General features: G+C 45.2%; 1 protein-coding gene across 5 annotated transcripts in view; it reads right to left on the reverse strand.

Moving 5' to 3' along the window:
* The window catches only part of Tenm2 (teneurin transmembrane protein 2), a 625,307-nt gene that overhangs the window by 546,391 nt on the left and 58,530 nt on the right, over positions 1–20,386 (reverse strand). The window contains exons 4-5 of one of the 5 annotated variants that reach the window (XM_013028656.1): positions 10,255–10,292; positions 8,647–8,658 (exon numbers count right to left, since the gene is read on the reverse strand). The exons of the other annotated variants lie outside the window; for them this stretch is intronic. Coding sequence (XP_012884110.1) covers positions 8,647–8,658; positions 10,255–10,292 — 50 coding nt within the window. The remainder of the gene's footprint in view (positions 1–8,646; positions 8,659–10,254; positions 10,293–20,386) is intronic. 5 annotated transcript variants of the gene reach the window in all.

Below are 20,386 nucleotides of genomic sequence, written 5' to 3' on the forward strand. Positions count from 1 at the left end.
GTGATGGTGGTGGTGGTGGTGATGGTGGTGGTGGTGGTGATGGTGGTGGTGGTGGTGATGGTGGTGATGATGATGGTGGTGATGATGGTGATGATGGTGATGGTGGTGGTGGTGATGGTGATGGTGATGATGGTGGTGGTGATGATGGTGATGGTGGTGATGGTGGTGGTGATGGTGGTGATGATGATGGTGGTGATATACAGATTGTCCTCACTCTGAGACCACTCTTTCACGTCAGAGACAGCAAACACTAAAATAAAATAAAGTAAGGGCTCCAAAGAAATATCTCACCAAAATGATGAACTGGGTTGTTACACCAGAATAAATCAATGCCCACACAGAACAATCTATGGGGGAACAAAAGTAGAATTGAGTGAATGAGGATCACCAGCGCCATAAATCAGTGAATAATACCATACAGGAGGAAAGGCCAGCAAGGCCTGCGCCTCTGGGCGTGTGCTCTCGGTCAGGGGCACGTCCCACCCAGGCTGGCCCCTGAGACCTGAAATCCTCTTCTCCCCGGGAGGTGAATCCTCCCTACACCCTCAAACACTCACGTTCCCCCCAAATGCCCGTTCAGTGTCTGTGCTACATCCTGGTCACACACGGCAGTCACTTGATTCTCCCTCCTCTCCATGACATGTTTGCAGACTCGGCACTCATCTCTATAAGCCAAACACGGAACATCGTCCACAGCAACTAAACTGGCAGACCAGACAACACATGTCAGAAGGAATAACTGACAGACCAGACAACATATTCCAGAAGGAATTAGCACTGGGGGGGGGGGCAACCCTGATCACTGGGAGCTCAGAGGAAACAACACAATCCCCTGTCCCTTCCTTTCTTCCTTCCCTCCTTCCTTCCCTCCTTCCTTCCTTTCTTCCTTCCCTCCTCCCCTCCCTCCGTTCATTCCTTCCCACCTTCCCTCCCTCCTTCCTTCCTTCCTTCTCTCCTTCTCTCCCTCCCTCCCTCCCTCCCTTCCTTCCTTCCTTCCCTTTCTCTCTCCCTCCCTCCCACCTTCCTTCCTTCCTTCCTTTCTGCCTTCCTTCCCTCCTTCCTTCGCTCCTTCCCTCCTTGCTTCCCTCCTTGCTTCCCTCCTTCCTTTCATCCTTCCTCACTCTCTTTCTTTCTTTATTGTCTTTGACATTAGGAACTACAACTTGATTAACTTTTCTATTTTTCTGGGTATGGTGTTACCTTTATTAATGAATAACAAATATAGCTTAAAAACCATCCCAGATATTCTGTGACTACTTCTAAATTCCATTACTCTACCACCTTCTTGGTGGTGTGTGTGTGTGTGTGTGTGCGTGCGCGTGAGCTCTTGTGCGTAACTCTGGGCAGTAGCGATGTCCTCCATGGGTCACTTCGTCTCTCTGAAAGGGTTTCTGTGGAGGCTTTCCATCTTGACCCATCTGTGGGACAGGAAACACTGTATCTGTGAAGGTTGGTTCCCTGACCGCTCTGTGACTGAGTGGTCCTCAGGCTCATGACAGGTGTCAGAATTCCCAGGAGAGCTTGTCACAGGCACTGTAGAACCCAGTTTCAGGTTCCTGAGGTCTGGGGCAGGGGGAGGGGGGGGAAATATGTGTTGTTACTAGCCCTCCCCCATCTCTGTGCCTGGCCATAGCAAGGAAGCAGACTCTGAAAGAATCACTGTGAAAATCGCTTCCCAGCTACTCAGTGGCTCTTTCTTCTTGCACCCGTTTTGCAGAGTAAAATCTGTGGATCCTGACCCCACCTCTCCTAGATCGGGAGAGATGCGTGTGCTCAGGAGAACACGTACCTTGGTGGGGAGAGGTTTAAGTAGCAATCAAGCGAGAGTACACCACACGTTCCCACAGGCAGTGTACCGCTAATGTCTCTGAGTATGGAAATAGTCAGGGAAGGAGTAAGTGTGTTTTTTTTCTGGCAGTTGGATTTCCATCTTTTGTCCCATTTCGCATGGGCATACGGCTTGATCAGCAGGAATTCAGTCAAAGCAGAGGTATGAGATGTGAATATGATATTGTAAGTGCAGAGATGCTGGAAACAAAGCACTTAATAGCCCAAAGAGAGAAAACTTAGCCGTGGGTTGTTTGGGGAGCAATGCACACACAGAAGATTATTCTTGTAGAAATTGTCCAGGATGGAATAAGGTAACCCGGCAGTCTGATACAGGATCATGCATGTTTTTCTAGATTGCTTTACAGTTCCCTGTCTTCAGATCTCCTGCTGCCCATGGAGATATTGTCAGCTAGGTCATCTGTTTGCCTCTTAGTAACACATGCATACATACACAGACATGCACACACACACACACTTACACCTGCACATGTGTGTATGCACATGTACAGCAAACTGGAGCTTGCATAATCTGTCCCTGGTCTCATTTCTGAGAATGAGATTTTATCTCTGTTAAAGACTCACTGAGACCCAGAAAGGTGTTATAAGTAGACTAAGTCTACAAGTAGAATTAATTATGAAAACCAACTTCAGCTCGGATGGTTGGTTTTTGCCAGATTCCACTACCCTTTCCTGCCCAGCTGCCCCCAAACCAGAGCCTCCTGGGCCCACACCTAGAGTTCATCTGTGGCCAAGAAGAGAGAGCAGCTGCCTTCATCTTGAAACAATGCTACCACAAGAGGAAACGGGTCATTTTTTCTTGGCATGGAGCTTATACTCTTAAAGAACTTCTCCAGGGTATATGATATTTAAAATAATGGAAGGCCCATCCAATGTTAGTGACACATTTTGTTCTCTATGACTGAAGGATTATAGATCAGACTTCTGCTAAATTATGTATGCAGAAGGTTCCTGGGTTTTGTTTTGTTGTGTTGTTTTTTTTTGTGTGTGTGCCGGTCCGAGGGTTTAAATTCAAGGCCTTGGTGCTTTGTTGTTCAAGGGTAACCTTCTACCACTTGAGCCAGAGCTCCACTTTTGGCTTTCTGTCTTTCTTTTCCCTTTTTTAGAGATGACTGTCATGCCTCTCCTGCCCCCGAGAGCCAGTTAGGAACCCCAATCTTCAGATCTCAGTCAGCCGCCTGAGTAGCTAGGATTACTGGCGCCCAGCTAATTTTGATAGAACATTCTTTGGCATATAAAATATAACCCACTGAAATGTACCTAAAATATCTGAATTTAAAAAAAAAACAGACTGGTTTAAGAGCCCAGGAACCCTGTCATTTAAAAAAAAAAAATCTAAGCCTATGGTCAGCCTCTAACTTAAATGAGCCTGGCAGGAAGCTCCACTCCTCGGAGGATTGTTTCTGGGGTGATTTTATACCTGCTTTGTGTACAGCAAGGTGACCGTCAGCTTATGTGATCTTCAAAGGCACTGTGAACCCCATGGGGAGAATTTCTGCTAAATGAGCGATGGTTCCTTTCTCATCCAAAGTCCGGTTCCCTGTCCCAGCGTTCTCCGCATTTGGAATCTTATCCACGTGAGGCAGAGAGTGCAGATATGATCAACTGTGTCACAAGAATGAGTTTCGTGTCTACACCACAGACCAGAATAAATAAATTCCTGGAGCATATGGCCTATTAGGCTTAAATAGCTCTTTTTTCCAAGGCGATTCTGAGCACCATATTTTGAAAGATAAGGTAGTGGGCTGTTGTGTTTGGATATTTGCCTTCATAGAGATAGGCCATCTGTCTCATCAAGTGGTAAGATTCGAATGCTTAGATTGCTATTTTCCTAATCAAGACAGATTCTAATGTATTTTAACATGCTGATGAACCAGGTCTGACGTTCTAGCTTGAGGTATTTGCTGGTATCATCACGGTCAGAATTTCATGCTGCCCACAAATACTTCCTACGCAGTCCACGGTGAGCATCTGGGACTTTAATTTTCTGAGGCTAGATGAAAGGTTTGGGTGAGGCAGTACAAGTTACAGCATCTGTGGTTGAACCCCAGTGGAACTATGGAATTTAGGCTTCATTTAGTGGGAATAATGAAATTAATATTAATGAAGAAGTTCTGCCCTCAATTTTTCATTGATATTTTCCTTATGGCATATTTCTTCCTACCTTAAGATGCTAATAAAGGCAGTAGCTTTACAAACCTACAAAAAAAAAAAAACACCAAGATACCCCGTCACTGGCGTTGAAAATTCTATGATTGATCATTCGTGCAGCCGGTATTTCTTGATCTTAAGGTGGTAAGAGCTGCAGAACAAAACTCATAAAAACCTCCCATGTATAATCCTAGCTACTCAGGAGGCTGAGATTTGAGGATCGTAATTCAAAGCCAGCCCAGGAAGAAAAGTCTGTGAGACTCTTCTTTGCAATTAACCATCTAAGAGGTGGAAGTGGCACTATGGCTCAAGTGGTAGAGCCCTAGCCTTGAGCAAAAGAGCTCAGGGACAGCGCCCAGGCCCAGAGTTCAAGCCATATACGAACCTCTCCCCCTTCCCCCCAGACATAGTCTGCTCATATAAAATTGCCTTTAGTGGGTTTGATGCCATTGTATAATTATAATTACAATTTAAAAAATGTGTTTTTGTACAAAACGATATTTTTGGTAGTCAGAAAAATCAGAAAACTAGAATACCACAGAAAAATCATCTATAACTTCATTATGTATGCATAGCACTGCCAGAGTTTTTGGTCACATACTTTTTTCAGTCTGCTTTCTATGTGAGTTTGTCATTTTTTCAAAAAAAAAGTTTAATTGGTTCTATAATGTGTAGGCCAATTGTTAGACTGCTTATTAATGTAACAATAGATAGATGGGTGCTTGCCTACATTATTAAAATTTCACTTACTTTTAAAATTGTCCCTTGGGGATATGAAAGTTTCTTCTATTGTTTTGATGACTTTTTTATTTCTAGATACTCCCTTCACTTTCTTGAGTATTAAAAGAGAAATGGAAACAAACTTCCTTCTGTAGTTCATACATGTTATCTCTTTCTCACGCCAAATGTTTAGTCTTTGAAGGATATATCTTTCAAAAAGTTGATTATAGGCTCACACCTGTCATCCTAACTACTCAGGAGGCTGAGACCCGAGGATCATAGGTCAAAGCCAGCCCAGGCAGAAAAGTCCATGAGACCCTTATCTCCAATGACCTGTTACTCAGAAAAAGTTGTAGAGCACTAGCTTTAAGCACAAAGAGGCTCAGGGTTGGAGCCAAGTCCCTGAGTTCAAGACCCAGGACCAGAAAAACAAATCCTACAGGATCATTGCATGTATGTTACTATTTTTAAAATTACATATACCTGTACAGAGGGTTTTATTTTTGGGGGGTGGGTAGGAAACACATCAAAAGTAAGCCTGTCTAAAATACCATTTCTTGGCTGATACCTGGCCCCAAAGTAAGTACTTTATCACATCTCTGAAACATTCAATAAGCTTGCTATTATTAACTAAAGGCTGCATTTCAAGTACATTATTGCATCACTTGAAGTAATAGCAACTGAAATGCGCCTACTTAATGGAATCGATCTTTCATAAAGACTGCAGCGAAGTATTATCAGAAGTCACTTACTGAACTTTATTTCTCAATGATATAATAAAAAGTAGCATGGCGGGCATAAAAATGTCATTTATCACTTCGGCGTCTGGCACCTCAGGAATATTATCAAGAAATGGGGGCGGGGGGCACGTTCCTCGAGCCAGACACAGAAAGGGAGGGTCGGCAAACAGCTCAAGTTCCCCACAGGAAGAGCCTGAGCTGGGCCCCACCCCTAGAAGAATGTCAGCAACCTGAGCGAAGCGCCACCACGTCCTTGAGAAAGAACAGTATTTACACCATTGCTTTTCCCATGCCAAGACCTTAACAGCTTCTACCTCCAGGCTGCCCACCCCCCTCCCATACTTTGGGGAGGTGCGGGGGGGGGTGGCGGTTGAAATGATTTAAGCGATTATACCTGGGAAGAGGCCAATTTCTTTTCTCTGTCATACGTTTCCAGTACGTTTTGGTTTTCATGGTGCATTTGCTAGAGTCGATGTCTTCAAATACAACACAGCATCCCCCAGCAGCAAGGAGAGACGCCGGGGTTTAGACACTGGCCCAGGAGAACACAAAGACGGCCGGGGTAAAGTGTGATTCACCGGAGACATTTCTACGTGCTGATGTGACCGGAGTGTTAAGATGGACAGCTGGCCTCCCCAGGCAGAAGGTGGGCTTCAGAGGACGTTGGCAGGGGATGGCTCCACGCTGGGTTTGTCCACTGCAAATATATACTATTTCACCCACCTTTTTCTGTTGGGATGGTAGGGGGCGGGGCAGGGAGCTCACAGACTTTCTGCCCAGACTGACCTAGAATGAAGATCTTCCCGAGCACTGTCTCCCAGGAAGCTAAGATCACAGGCATGAACTACCAGTGCCGAGCATGTTACTGACTGTGGGTCACTGTCGTCAAGGTCTCTTGTGAATCTACAAACCGTCCTAATAATCCAACATGATGACAGAGATCCTGGCCACAAAAACAAAACAAAACAAAAAAAAAAAAGAAAAGAAAAACAAACTCGGAGTGTCCCAGAAGCAAGGACAAAGCAGGTGGTATATTTCAAATGCATATAGAATTAACCTATTCTCATTTCTTTTGTTTTCCTATTTGCATTCAGTGTTTTCTCAGATGAATTGCTGGTGTGTGTTTTTCCGGAATGTTTAATTAATATTGTAAACAAACACCTTGTTTTTTTTTAAATATTAAATTATTAATCGAGAATTACATTTACTCTGGAAATGCTGCATCCTGTCTGCTACACGCTGTTCCCGGGGCTCAGTGGTCAGCGGGGAAACTGAGACCCATTCAGGCCTGCCCAGGGCCTCAGGGAGAGAGGAGACCGACGGTAACCTGGTCTCTGCCAATAGAAGGAAGCAATGGAATACAGGAAACGAAATCCAGAGCCGGGCAGGTTTTAATCTGGCTTTGGCACTTAGGCACTTCATGATCTTCCAGAACATTCTCCTTGGATGACAGTTTCCTCATCTGGAAAACTTAGTGTTGTTTTGTTCACAGAGTTTCAAGAGAGGGAAAAACAAAACAAAACAGAATCATGCTTATTACAATCAAGGACATTTCATGACCTATAAATCAAAGGATGATATTGATGGTAATTGTCTTTAAAAAAAAATCTAACTGATAAAGCGAGACTAGTGGTTTCCTGCTGATAGTCACTCACATTTTATATCTCAAGGATTTGACCAGGCCCTGAAATATTCAATCTACTTTCCTTCAGCACAGGCAACTGAGCATGCAATTGCAAAAATAATTGAGCTCTTCAAGTTCATCGATAATACTTAATTCTATGAATATGCATGCAAGGAATAATACAATTTCCACAGGGTGCCTAATGTCAGGCTGCAAAGAGGGAGACGCTGATTCTGATTTGCCAACACAAGAAAAACCATCGCTAAACAGCCAGGATGGGAACCGACAAGGTGAATTAGCGCCAACTCTGAGCAAACTTTACACACAAGTTTAATTAAACCGGAGTCTATTCTGCCTTTTGTAAGCTCATTAGAAGCTTTCTTTTTCTTTCTTTCTTTTTTTTTTTTTGGTATAGCATTTCTATGGAAAGTCTATTAAGTTAGCTTCCCAGGGACTCAATTACTTAAGAAACTGTAGGCAAACTCCAGCATCTTCCGGAGCTGGGTTTCGACTTCACGCATTCTTCTCCAGTGCCAACCCAGGCAAAGGATTTTTAACATCACATGAAGTGACATTTCAGGTCTCAAGACATGAAAAGGCTTAGCTTTGGGGTGTGTGGGGGAGGTCGTAGGTCACCTGCTCGGTCTCTGATACTCTGTCTGTGCCTGAACAGATGGAGGGGTGGAGGTATGGAAACGCTGCGTGTCTACGTAAATACCGCAAGGAAGCCATCTTGTATGTAAATACACGTTCACTCAAAAAGAAAACCGTTAATGCTAGGGAACAGGAAGACTCCTGACAGCCAGATTGCCCCTTCTCCTAGAGACAGGCCTTTCTCCAGCCCTCGTATGAGGACAGCATCTTCTCCAGCCATTTCCTCTTCTACCCAGCGCTGCTTTAACAACCTCCTCGTGGTCCAGACACTCGGGAGGCACGGATCCTACATCTCGAGAGTTAAATTGGTTGAAGATGTAGGTGTCATTTTCTCCATAAAGGTTGAGTAAGGGGCCTCTCCAAGAAACCATTATTTTTAAACAGGAGGGAACTGCTGGTCAAGTTCAACGCATCTAGTCTCATGTCAAAGTCCACCACAACTTCCTCTGTTGCTCCCCGGCACAAGTTTGTACATCCTTATAATGCCCGAGGAATAATTCATGATATAGTAAAGATTTATTTTTTTTAAAAAAAATCATTATCCTTTTGATCTGAAAATCCTTATAATTCAACTTTAATAAGTTCTTTCTTTGACTCCCAAGAGTTCAATACACTAAGCCAGGCTGCAGGTTCTCCCAACCCTAGTGTTGAACAGCTCATGTAGGTTTTCTGTGGTGTGGTGGTGTGTACCTATCACAACACAGAGCATGAAGGGAAAGGGCTGAGCAAGTGTGCAAGGTTGACACCAAACCCAGACTTGTGGAACCATGGGGAGGAGCGGCTAAGCATTTCACCAAACTGTCCAGAAAGATAGGTTGCTATTCAGGAGTCGTCCTTTGCCTAAGGCAGATATACTGGCATCGCATAAGTCAGCCAAGAACAACACCGCTCAACAAGTCCTTGAACAACAACTGACGCCAGCTGACTACAAACCGTTTTTATGTCATTACCAAAAAGTCCAGGGGGTGGGGGCAGACATCTCGGCCTGCCGTGGCATCTCAAAGAAGTATCTCCAAGCACAGAGTCTCACCGAACACCAGTGGCTCACACCTGTAATCCCAGCTGTGCAAGAGGCTGAGAACTGAGGATCTAGGTTCAAAGCCAGCCCAGGCAGGAAAGTCTGGGCGACTCTGATCTCTTAATTAACCAGTAAAAAGCCAGAAGCGGCAGTGTGGTTCAGATGGTAGAGCACCACACTTAAGCAAAAAAAAAAAAAAAGGATAATACATAGTCACAAGCCCCAATACTGCACACACACACACATACACACACACACACAAAATGTCCACAATTACTAGGGATATATTAAGATAATCTTTTTAATAGCCAAAATTCAAAACCACAGACACAGACACACAGACATAGTCTCTTTCTCTCTCTCTCTCTCTCACACACACACACACACACTCACTCACACACACACACACACACTTTTTAGCAGATAAAGCTTTGAGGAAAGAAACTAGACCCATAACCAAATCCATTCTCCCTTGTTCCTTGTAAAGGGTTTACTTCAAATCCACCCAAAGCTGCACAATTTGGAGCTTTTAGGCCTTCTCTATTAGCTTTAAGCATATGCTCCTTTTATAAAACTCTCGCAGGACTACAGAGAGAGCCCCAAATTAACTTGCAGGATCGCCCTGCATCTCCGCATTATCCAAGCATGGTCACCCCAGGGTGGATTAGACAACGAGGTTGCGAGTCTCACGGTTCTGATGCTGCCAGTTCCACCACAAGCGCTTCAGACCTGCTTAAGCTACAGAACGTTTGTGTTCTCAAATTCCTTCCGCTTGGAGAACAAAGGGCGTTAAAATGCTCAGGGCGATTTACCAAGAGTTGGTTGAAAGCTAGGAGCTGTGGTGTGCCTTGGGCCTCTCATGATAGCCCAGGCAACAGACATTGAAATATAGTTCCCTTGTCTTAAGGGATGAGGGAGGGAGGGAAGGAGAGAGGGAAGGAGGAAGGGAGGAAGGAAGGAAGGACAGGGAGGAAGGAGGGACAGGAAAGGAAGGAGGGAGGGAGAAAGGAAGGAAGGCAGGTGAGGAGAAGACAGGAGAGAGAGAGAAAAAGAGAGAGAGGTGAGAGCAGAGAGAGTATGAGGTGGGAGAGAAATCTGCTTCTCAGTCAGCTGGCCATCTCCTCCTGGCTCTTGCTGTCTGCCTCTAAACATCACCTCCATCCACACTTGACCACACTCACGTTTGCGTCTGCATGTTCGTGCTTTAAATCCACACACACTTGGAGCTGCAAAACCACGCACGTTCTGCTGAGTGTAAGGCATTTGTCAAGGGTGACTGTCTCAGCCCACGATTATGCATTGACGGCTGGGTACAGAGCCTAAGGACGATGTTGAGGTCAGGTTGTGCACACACTGACATGATCCTCACTACAACCCGTTCCTGTGGGTGTCCGTCACAGTTCCTTCAGTCCTTTTACCAGTAATAAAAAGGATTTCCCAGAAAGTTGGAGAACTTGGCCAGCGACCTAGCTTTTAAATGAAAGACATGGGATACCAACTCAGTCTGTCTGGATCCCAAATCTAAGCTTAACATTGTCTTTTATTAAAAAAAAAAAGATAGCGCTGCTAATGTTGTCTTATTTTACAGGGATTATAAAAGAGCTGTCGGGCTGTATGACATGTTCTATTAAAGAATCCAGGAAAAGAAGCCAGGGTCACAGACTAAACATCTGCTGTGTGGAGAGGCTAAATGGGTGGGAAGGAAAGTGTACACGTCCCCATTTCTGATTTCTTCTCTACCATTAGAGCACCAAAAAGACCAGGAAAGCTACATGGGAAAAGGGTAAACAGTACTATACCACAAAGGACCAGAGAAAGGAAATCTGTAGGTGAGGTCTCCATCCTATGCTGTTTCTCAACTGTTGGATATCAATGTCCCCCGTTCCCTTCTCCTCCCCTGTGTTACTTCTATGATCGCATTTCTAAGTGCCTAGTTAACACTTTTATACTGAAATCCAAGAAAAATCTCTACTCAATATTACCCTGCTAGATTTCCCTTTCTGTCTCAGCTCTGTGCTGGTCATCATTGCTAGCCTAGGTGTCCACTTGTACCTCTCTGAATCCAGTGCTGGGCACTCAGGTCATTCGCTGACCGAAGCCTCATACTTCATTTCCCCATGGCTATTTCCAATGCTGCAAAGGCTCACGAACAGCCTTCCAATTCCTCTCTCAGCTGCCAGTCTGATTACCCCCCACCCCAATAGAGATCCTGAAGGTAAACGGAATCAGGATCTTGCTTCACGAATAACCTCTGGTAAAGCGTTCGCGGGTGAAGCGGCAATTCTTTTCCACACAAGCGATCTGAAGCTCAGCTCGAAGCTGAACTAGGGTGAGCTTCGCGCTGTCCTTCTCTCCCACCCACAAACTCTTCTTCTCTCTGAACTTCACTGCTCTGAACTTGCCACATACCCATTCCTCCCCCACCCCAGAAGAAGGAGCCGATTTTTCTCTTTCTATCCAAACAGTAACCACCCTGGGCCATTCTCTATCATAGGACCATACATAGAGTTGTGTCCACACTAGGCGGAGACCAGGCCACTGATCTTATTCCCAATATTTCAGGGACCTCTGCTTCCCCAAATGGGGAAATTTGGGTTGTGACTTTCCACATCCCAAAGACTGGTGTGTGCGTGCACATGCGTGTGACAGAACGGAGCCTTAGCACTGGACACGCTCACTGCACAAGAATGTACTTAATGACTTCTCTTCGGTGCTATTCTCTGTCCATCCACCACGCAGATTCCCATCTAGGATGGGAGAGATGGGAGGCGAGGATTCTGGGAAATGTATGTCTGTGCCACCAGCTCTCAGCATGGAGAACGTATTCAACACAAGTTAGATGACTTGCGTTTGGAATGAAGGATGCTGCGGGCTGCTCCCAGGCCGCGCTGGAGATGATGATGAGTTCCTTTGCTCTTGTGTTCCCCCTTCTTCTGCCCGCCCCTCCCCCCATCCTGGCTCTGTTACTGGCGTTGATCCCTTCCCTAACTATTTTTTTTTTTTAATCATCAGCTCTGCAAGTCTGCCTGGCTGCAGCTGGATATTTACTGGATGAGACTTCTTAATTAATATTTAACTCCTTTCCCTTGAAGAACAAAATAAAAGCAAAAAAAAAAAAAAAGAGCTCACCTTCTAGAATTCCTGTTTGATATACAGAGCAGACCTCCTGCTTGTGACAGCTTCCCAGAAAGCGGACGTAAGTGAAAATGATCTAATCCCTTCGCCTACCCTGCCAGATCAATGCCAGGATTTACATTTCCTGCCCCAGGACCCCACGGCCCCAGGGTTATGATGGAGACGTCGAAATCATGTTTAATGACTTGCCGGGGATGAATCTACAAACGTGAAAGGCAGCCCGCGCTGATTGAATATGACAACGAAGAAAATTACTTTAAAACAATAACCTATGAAAATAATCAGGGCGTGCCACGTGCCTAGCAGTCTGCCAAGGGCTTGCGAGGTCTCTCTCTGCGTGACTCACAGACAAAATACAAAGGGCGGGTGATGGTGTGTGCGGCCATTTCACAGATTGGAGTAAGTAGGACGTGGAGAGTCTAGTGCTTCGTGAACCACATCCTCAGGTGGGCAGACGGAGGAGCTAAGACTCCGTGGCCCAGCTGACTGTAGACTCAGTCTTTGGGTGATCAGCTGCACCCTACTTTTGTGCTTAGTTACAAGCAGTTTATATGCTCTATCTTCCTTGCACACGTAGTGAACACCCTTGACCAGTCTTCATAGGAACAAACTAGAAGCAGAAGGAAGTTTCTCAGTCTGGGGGAGTAGAGTCCAGGTAGGGAAGAGAATACGATTGGAATCACGAATGACCACTCAAAATGGATTCTAGAGCACATGATCTTCACGTGTGTTTGACTGATTCCGGTTTCAAAGACACACAATCACATATGAAACTCACATTTTTTTATGCCAGCACTATGGCTTTGGACTCAGGGCCTGGCACCATTCCTTCACTTTCTCCATTCAAGGCTGGCGCTCTACCACTTGAGCCACAGCTCCAATTCCAGCTTTTGGCTGGTTAACTGGAGACAAGAATCTCATGGACATTCATCCTCAGGCTGGCTCCCAAGCATGATCCTCACATCTCAGCTACCCCAGTAGCTGGGAGGTCAGGTGTGAGCCACCAGCACTAAGAGTTCGCTCCAGTCCTTACTTTCCTCCTCTCTGTCCATCATTGTCCCCTACTGTGTTGCTGGTTTTTTTCTATGTGGGCCACTGCCCAGGTCTCTCTTCCAGGGCCCCTTCTGCACAATTTCACAACTGTCCGAGTGGCCTTGCTATGCGGTGCACTCCGTCCACAAGCCCCTGGTCCGGTGCCCTCTCTGGGGTCACCGCACTTCACCTAACAATCCTCTTAATTGCTCCTTGGTAACGCTTCCTCTGCTTTATCAGATCAGCTCCCAAACTCTGCCATTCACCTTTGTTTATTCTATCTCCAAGAGGCATCTGAAACCCTCTGTGCATCTGTGGTCATCCGGCTACAGGGGTCTTGGCTACAAGGCACAGGAAGGCTATGGAGGAATAAAAACAGGAAGAGATTGCAAGTGGAAGTCTCCCCCCACGGCTCCCGCGATCTCAGAGGAAATGGAGAATCTCAGATCATTCCTTCACGATGACTGGGGAGATGACGGGAAGGCAGGTGCAGAGACAGTTCTGGAAAAGGACAAGGGACTCAAGAGGCATAAGGAGGAGACTGGGTGCTCCCCAGAAAAGGAAAAAAATAAGGAGCCCACTTGAGAAGGAACTGCAAATATATTTAGGTTGGAAGTGGGCTGAACACATAAAATCGGACTAGATTATGGAGAGTCTAAAATATCACAGTGGGACAGATTAAGGTGATTTGTATACTCCCCACCTTCCCAGAGTGCCTTGCTGTAAGCAGCCATAAATGTACATGAGCGGAAACGGAAGACAACTTGTACTCGATTAATTGTTGCGTATTTCACTGGGGACTCCTGGCTCTCCGGGCACAAAAGGATACCACACAATGTACAGGGCTGTTGGTTGTTTTTTTTCCTGCTCTTCCCCCCGCCCCCAGCCCCGCATAACATCAATTATTAAGCAACACTGTATATTAGCCCGTCGTAGTGTTATTATAATAGTAATTGCTTCCACAGGATTATTTTCAGGGTAGTTCTCTTATGTGTGGAGATATTTATCATACAGGCAGAACTACCTATTTTGTTAAAAACAACTAGTATGCCTACCACTGGGTTTGTGATTGCTAACCTACTTGAGTCAAAGGCGCCACACACAGAGGAAGTTTTAAGGGTATTTAGTGCACCGTTTGCTCAACTCTGTCTTCTCCAGGAACCTTGAAGATTATCTTAGTAGATGTGAATTTCCTCTCATCATGAAGGATGCAATTCTATCCTTGCTTGATTATCATGAAACGAAGTTCTATGAGATGAAGTTCTACATTCTGAGGACTCCATAAGCTGTAGTGCTTAATCGAGAAAAATCGAGAACTCGGCTTAGACAGAGCGAACTTTCCTTCTTTTGGCTAATGCAACCATGTTCAGTGACTTCCAGGTAGCTAAATAATGAACTATACCCCTGTCCTCCCTCTTTCCTTCCCCCTCCTTCTGTTCCCTTCTGTCCCTCCTTCTCTCCTTCCTTTCCTCTTCCTTGCTTGTTGCCTCTTTCTCTCCTCTCTCCCCTTAGCTCCCCTTCTCTCCCTCCTCTTCTCCCTGATCATAGATAGAATGTTCCACCCTATAGAACACAAGTCACTGGCTTTTGGAAGGATGGCCACGTGTTTTTCACACCTGTAAAGGAATGTGTGTGATCATCTGCACAGATCCCGGGGCTCAACCGAACACAGGTGTCAGTCTCCACATCATGAAGAGCGAACACAAACTAAAATGGGAAAGGAGAGACAGGAAAAAGGATCACAAGCCACAAGACACAAGACGCACAGGTGCGGGGAAGCCCCAGTGCCTCCCCTGGAGGAAACAAAATGAGGACGGGGAAGCAAGCCTGTGCGTCTGTCACGAGGAATGACGCTCAGGCCGGTGTCCTGGGATCCCCTCTGCAGGAAGCCAGGTCCTCGGGAAGCAGCGGTCCTGTGAGGGCAGGGGTTGAGAAAGGGTTACAACTGTGTGACTGGCCACGGTCTAAAACGCTGGTTGGAATGTATCCTAGGAAAAGGGTCGGCAATGGGCATGGGAATTTCACCCCGTGGCTTCTGTTCATCACACCACTTTGATACTGCACCTAAAATACGAATGAGTCATGGGTTCAATGAGGGGAAACCGAGGAAATGCATTCAGCGAAAGGAACAGTGGGCACCACTAAATACGATAAAATATGAACGCCACAGGGAATGTTTAGTGTATATTTCCTGGATGGTTTTTCTTCCCTCTCAGCCAACACTGCTTCTCATTTTGGGTGTCTACCGGTTCCAACTCTAGGGTGCATGTACACACACACACACGCAGGGGCTCTATGTACTTCGGCCAGAAAGGCTTTGTAGGCATGATTCCCTGATCAAATGCACACTCGGCAGCTCACCCCGGGGGGACTTGGGTCCGATGTGAACTCCTCAGGGTGAAACACAAACGTTCTCTGTCATCCAGCTATCCCACAGCGATTGATATGGCCCTACGACTATCCAATAAAATCACTAGGTTCCAATTAGCCTGCTTGGATTTTGAGATCTCTAGAAGACTCTGTCTCCTGTGGGTGGCGGGGTGGGAATCATGATTACTTTTACCCCAGTTCCTCCATCACCCCAACCTGGCTTTTGTTATTGGGGGTACTCATCATGGCATTTCTAACTCATGCGAGTCCTCAAACCTAGATGCAAATAAAACTTGACCTTGCCATGTGTATTTCTCATGGCTTCTATTGAACCCAGGAACAATCTATCCATGTAAGAAGCAAAAGTGAACACGAATGGGGAATTCAGAGGAAAACTTGAGTCGTACAGAAAAAAAAAAAAAAAGTTAAGACGTGATCAAACCAGACGGCCATGAACCGCAAGGAAGACATTTGAACTGCTTGCTGCAAGATAATGGATCAGCCAGACATTGCGAGGGGAGACTGGCTGCTTAGTCTTCATCTCCTGGGAAATAAAATGTCTAAAACAATAGTCCCAGCATTCTGTCATCCACCTGCAACTCTATAAAGATTTCAGACACACTTTCAATATATACATTTCCACACTTGTGTAATCTGCCGTAAGTGATGCGCATTTAGCAAAATAGGATGTATGTCATGAAACATACTTAATATTGAAACTGTAAAGGATACATGTATTGATGGATGTATATTCACATATACACACACACATATGGATAGAAGTCGGAATCTTCCTTTCTGTATTCCAGTGAGACTCAAACCATGTCTGTGCTACCCAAGCCATCGTTTGGAGGCTTGATCTCCTCTTATTTTAAGATACGAAAGACATTAGCTCACAATGAAGTAATTGGAGTACTGGTTATATTCAGGGTGGGATACAAAAAGCACGAAAGAAGAGATGGAGTTTGGAAGGGGGGGGGCGGGGGGGGCGGTTGACATGGAAGATCTTATCTTCTATTGCAAAGAAATCATCAGACTCCCTACCAGGTCAAATATTATTTCCTTGACAGACTGAAACTGAGTTAGAGTTCCCTTGGGGTAAAGCTGTTAGGCAAGTCTTGAGAGGAAATGTGCTCTTTGACGTGGATTCTGACCTGCGTGGAGGGGTGGCGTAACTGGTGATTTGAGGGTGTAAGGGGCAAACTCCTCTGGAAGACGGCCAAGAAAGTTCAAGTCAAACAACGGTGACCACAGATCTCCCTCCTCAGAATCTCATACACACACACACACACACACACACACACACACACACACTCACACACACACCAGTCATTAAGACACTCATCTATATTACCATCTCCTCAAACATGATCAACTTGAAGTTGTTTTTGTTTTTCTTCTGTTCATGTTGGTCATGGCTCTACCACTTTGAGCCATGGTGCCACTTCTGGTTTTCTGAGGGGTTCCTTGGAGATAAGAGTCTCATGGAATTTCCTGCCTGGCCTGGCTTCGAACTAGGATCCTCAGATCTCAACCTCCTGAGTAGCTAGGATGACAGGTGTTTTGACATCCAGTCTTTTTAGAAGTCCAATAAGAGTCAAAGAGTCACCATAACTGCAGTTACTATTCCTTTTTTCAACCAGTACTAAGTAAAAAGCAAAACACACCTTTAGTTCGCTTCATTCAATGTATTCAAGTCACCAGTGACCACTACCTTCTACACACACTACCTTCTACACTACCTTCTATTGGTATTGATGCCAAACATCCTCTCAGATTAGTGAGCATGTGATAGCTCTCTCCTCACCTGAGGTGTATGCTCTAGAAATCATTCCTGATGTGTCTCTGGTTACTAAGCTCTTTCTCTGTGTGAGCAGACACGCTTTCCTGTTTAACACAAGCAGAACCATCACCCCACCGAGGTGTGGCTCCATTCCAGTCCCTGGAGGAGAAATCATCCCAGAAGCAAACCATTTCCCAACGAAGGTGGACAGCAATGTCAGCTTCCCTCCATCAACAACCAGCCTTGTCTTTCAATGATCTTTCCTCCTCCACAAATATGCCTCTCTATGGGTAGATGGTGGATGGCTTGGAGAGGTCTGGTTCTGACTCCCCGGTTCCCAACCCCTCACGGTGAACCATCTTCCCACCACGTCTTCCTCCTTGGGGACACCGGAGGTCTTTGCAGATCTCTCTGTGTGTTCTCTCCCCTTGTCTCTGTTGATGCTCAGCCCATCAGATTCTGTAGACATGTGCCGAACGCAATTCACACTAAGCTGTGGTTCACCCTTGGAAGAGCTCCCTCCTCGGATTTCCCCACTCACGCCAAGTTGCTCACATTTTTAGAGTAGATCTCCTGCCCCCAAGTATTTTCACGTGGAGACAGCTTTCGGTATGTGCGTTCGATCAAAGATTCCCAACTTTTCATCTCTCAGTAATGCGGGCTACCTATTTTAGGAAGACTGGGCTAGCAGATCACCCACCCCGCCACCATATTAGCAATTACTTCATTACTCTCCAATTAAATGGATTTTCGTTTGAGGTAATTGTATCAGATGCGTTTAATTGCCTTCAAACTCTTTTTAGAATCTTGGCATAAGAACTTTCAGCCCACTTTGTAGATGACTTAAACTTACAAAAAAAAAGGAAGGAGTATCACCTTAGCATGTGTCCAGTACAAACCAGCAGACTCCACCTGCCTTCCTCTCGTTTTTCAGTATTTCTGATCTGCTCCGAGTTGGCACATGGGTAAAAGCTGTTAACTCATATACAGACGAAGATTGAGTCAGATCTTAAGAATGGAGGGAGCGCAAGTGAAGTACAAGGAAATCTAGCATACCATCTAGGTCTTCTTATAATGTTTCCAGACCAGATTTGTCCAGAGAGAGCCTGGACCAGTATGGCTGAGACATCTCACGTGTCCCCAAATAAAAGGTTCTGACTCTGATGATTTCTGTTTTTACAATGTAGTAAATTATTTTTTTTAATAAAAAGATAGTGAACAATTCAAACCATTCTGGGAGAGAGAGAGAGGAAGAGCAGGCGAGTGCAGCCGTGAGACTCAATGTACCTAAGTGAGAATGGGGTCGGGTGGTGGGGATGGGTGGTGGGTTTGAGAGATGGAGGAGGGCCCTGGAGAGGTGAGGGCGATCAAGATGCATTGATTGTCCTCACACACCGGCTTCTGAACGGAAACCTCTCTGTTCAACTGCCACTATTACAACTACAACTGCCACTAATAACAGTAATCATGATGACGATGACAATGACAATGGTGGTGGTGGTGGTGGCGGTGATGATGGTGAACTCGCCACATACTGGATTCAGCCTATGAAGTCAGAGTGTCTGAAATCTGAAGTGATCTCCCTCAAACCTCTTCCATCTGTCAACTCCTTCAGTGATTTCAAACTGAGATTAGCGGGAAAAGAGAGGAACAGGAGGCATTAGAGAGTCTTAAGAATTACACCACAAGCGGGTGCATACACACACACACACATTCACACGCCCATCTTCAGTTTCTAGTCAACTTACAGATCTATTACTTAAAACATTGCCCCTCTCTCTAATTGTGCTACCTTGCTAGGCCTCCTGTGTTCTCCTCTGACCCATTCCGATCTGATCCTATTTTCTATTCAAATTCACCCCGATTCCTTTAGTCTGCTAGAAATTAACACTCATCTCAGCTTTAATCCATTTTGTTGATGACCCTAATGTTTGATGCGAGGTGCATCTCTCTCATCTTTTAGACAAATCAAATCGGATCCTTGACAAACAACCACAGAGCAGAGCCCCGACGGGGGTAAGGGGCCGTTTCCTGATGGGAGACAAAACATTTGCACGCCGACTCGCCTGCGCCTGCACCCACTGTACTGAGAGCTGAAGTCCTGATATCAGGAGCTCGGCAGCTTAGAACAGAAAAAACTAAATGATTATCCACCAAACCCAATGTCTCCCCGAAGGCCTGGAGATTACACGTGTAATAATCAGGCTGGCCGGCCAGGAGTGAGGCTTAGCGCTTCCATTTATTTATTGTATTTATTGAATGGAGCCAGGGCTCCTCCACCCCCGGGAACATTAACAAACATGAAAGCAACCACCGAAGGAAAGAAAGAGATATATAAATAAGGAACAACCACGCCACTAAAGTTTATAACCTGGAACATGCAGCCCTGAACGGTACCGTGGAACGTTCCAGAAATTTTCTGTTGTGTGTTAAAGCGACGGAAGCGCAGCTCCACTCACCAGAACAACAAGGATTCCTAAACTCTCACATGGGGCATTTATAATGCATCCGCCCCTCTTACTTCTTGCTCGGATTACCATGCCATGTGAAATAGGTAATGGTCCTAAATGTTTGCCTGTCTTCGTGCATTCTTATCAGTTGTGTTTGTGCATTGCAATTATTTTATGTTTCAGACTCCCATTAATAATCTGGTTTTTTTTAACCAAAAAACAAGATCACTCAGGATCCTTTATCAGTGTACTAGCTTGTCAGTACAAACAGGTCATTATTTCACTCAGAATAGACCGAGACTGACAACCTGTAACATTTGTTCTTCTGTCCTTTGGATTTTTCAACTCATCGCATACCTGATTTCACATGCTTCCTTGTATGTTTCTCTGATGAACTTGTAGGTACAAAAAAGCAAAAAGAAAAAGAAAGAACTGGAACTCCTCCCACCCCCAAGCCCAATTTGAAATAACTATTGCCAACATGAATGGAGAATGTATCACTTTTCATCGTTTTTGTTTTGTTTTTAAAGGCTTGAGGCAATTATTTTCTCAGATTCTATGGAAAATTCTCTCCTCAGACAACTTCACTGGAAAAGCCATTATCCTAGGTCAAACACCCAGAACACATTTGAACAGTGCTGTGTGCTCTCTTTTCTGTAGCTATTGCTTTTAAGGTCTGACTCCTCCCTTTCCTTTGTGGTTATTTCTAATAAACAGAAGTGTGTGTGTGTGTGTGTGTGTGTGTGTGTGTGTGTGTGTGTTCTGGGGTGAGATAATGAAGGAAAAAAGAGTGGGTTATAAAATACAAAATAAACGTACATGAATACAAGCATAATAAAATAGGTGGAAGCAGAATCCATG

Source organism: Dipodomys ordii, unplaced genomic scaffold (assembly GCF_000151885.1).
Source record: "Dipodomys ordii isolate 6190 unplaced genomic scaffold, Dord_2.0 Scaffold112, whole genome shotgun sequence".
Taxonomy (NCBI): Eukaryota; Metazoa; Chordata; class Mammalia; order Rodentia; family Heteromyidae; genus Dipodomys; species Dipodomys ordii.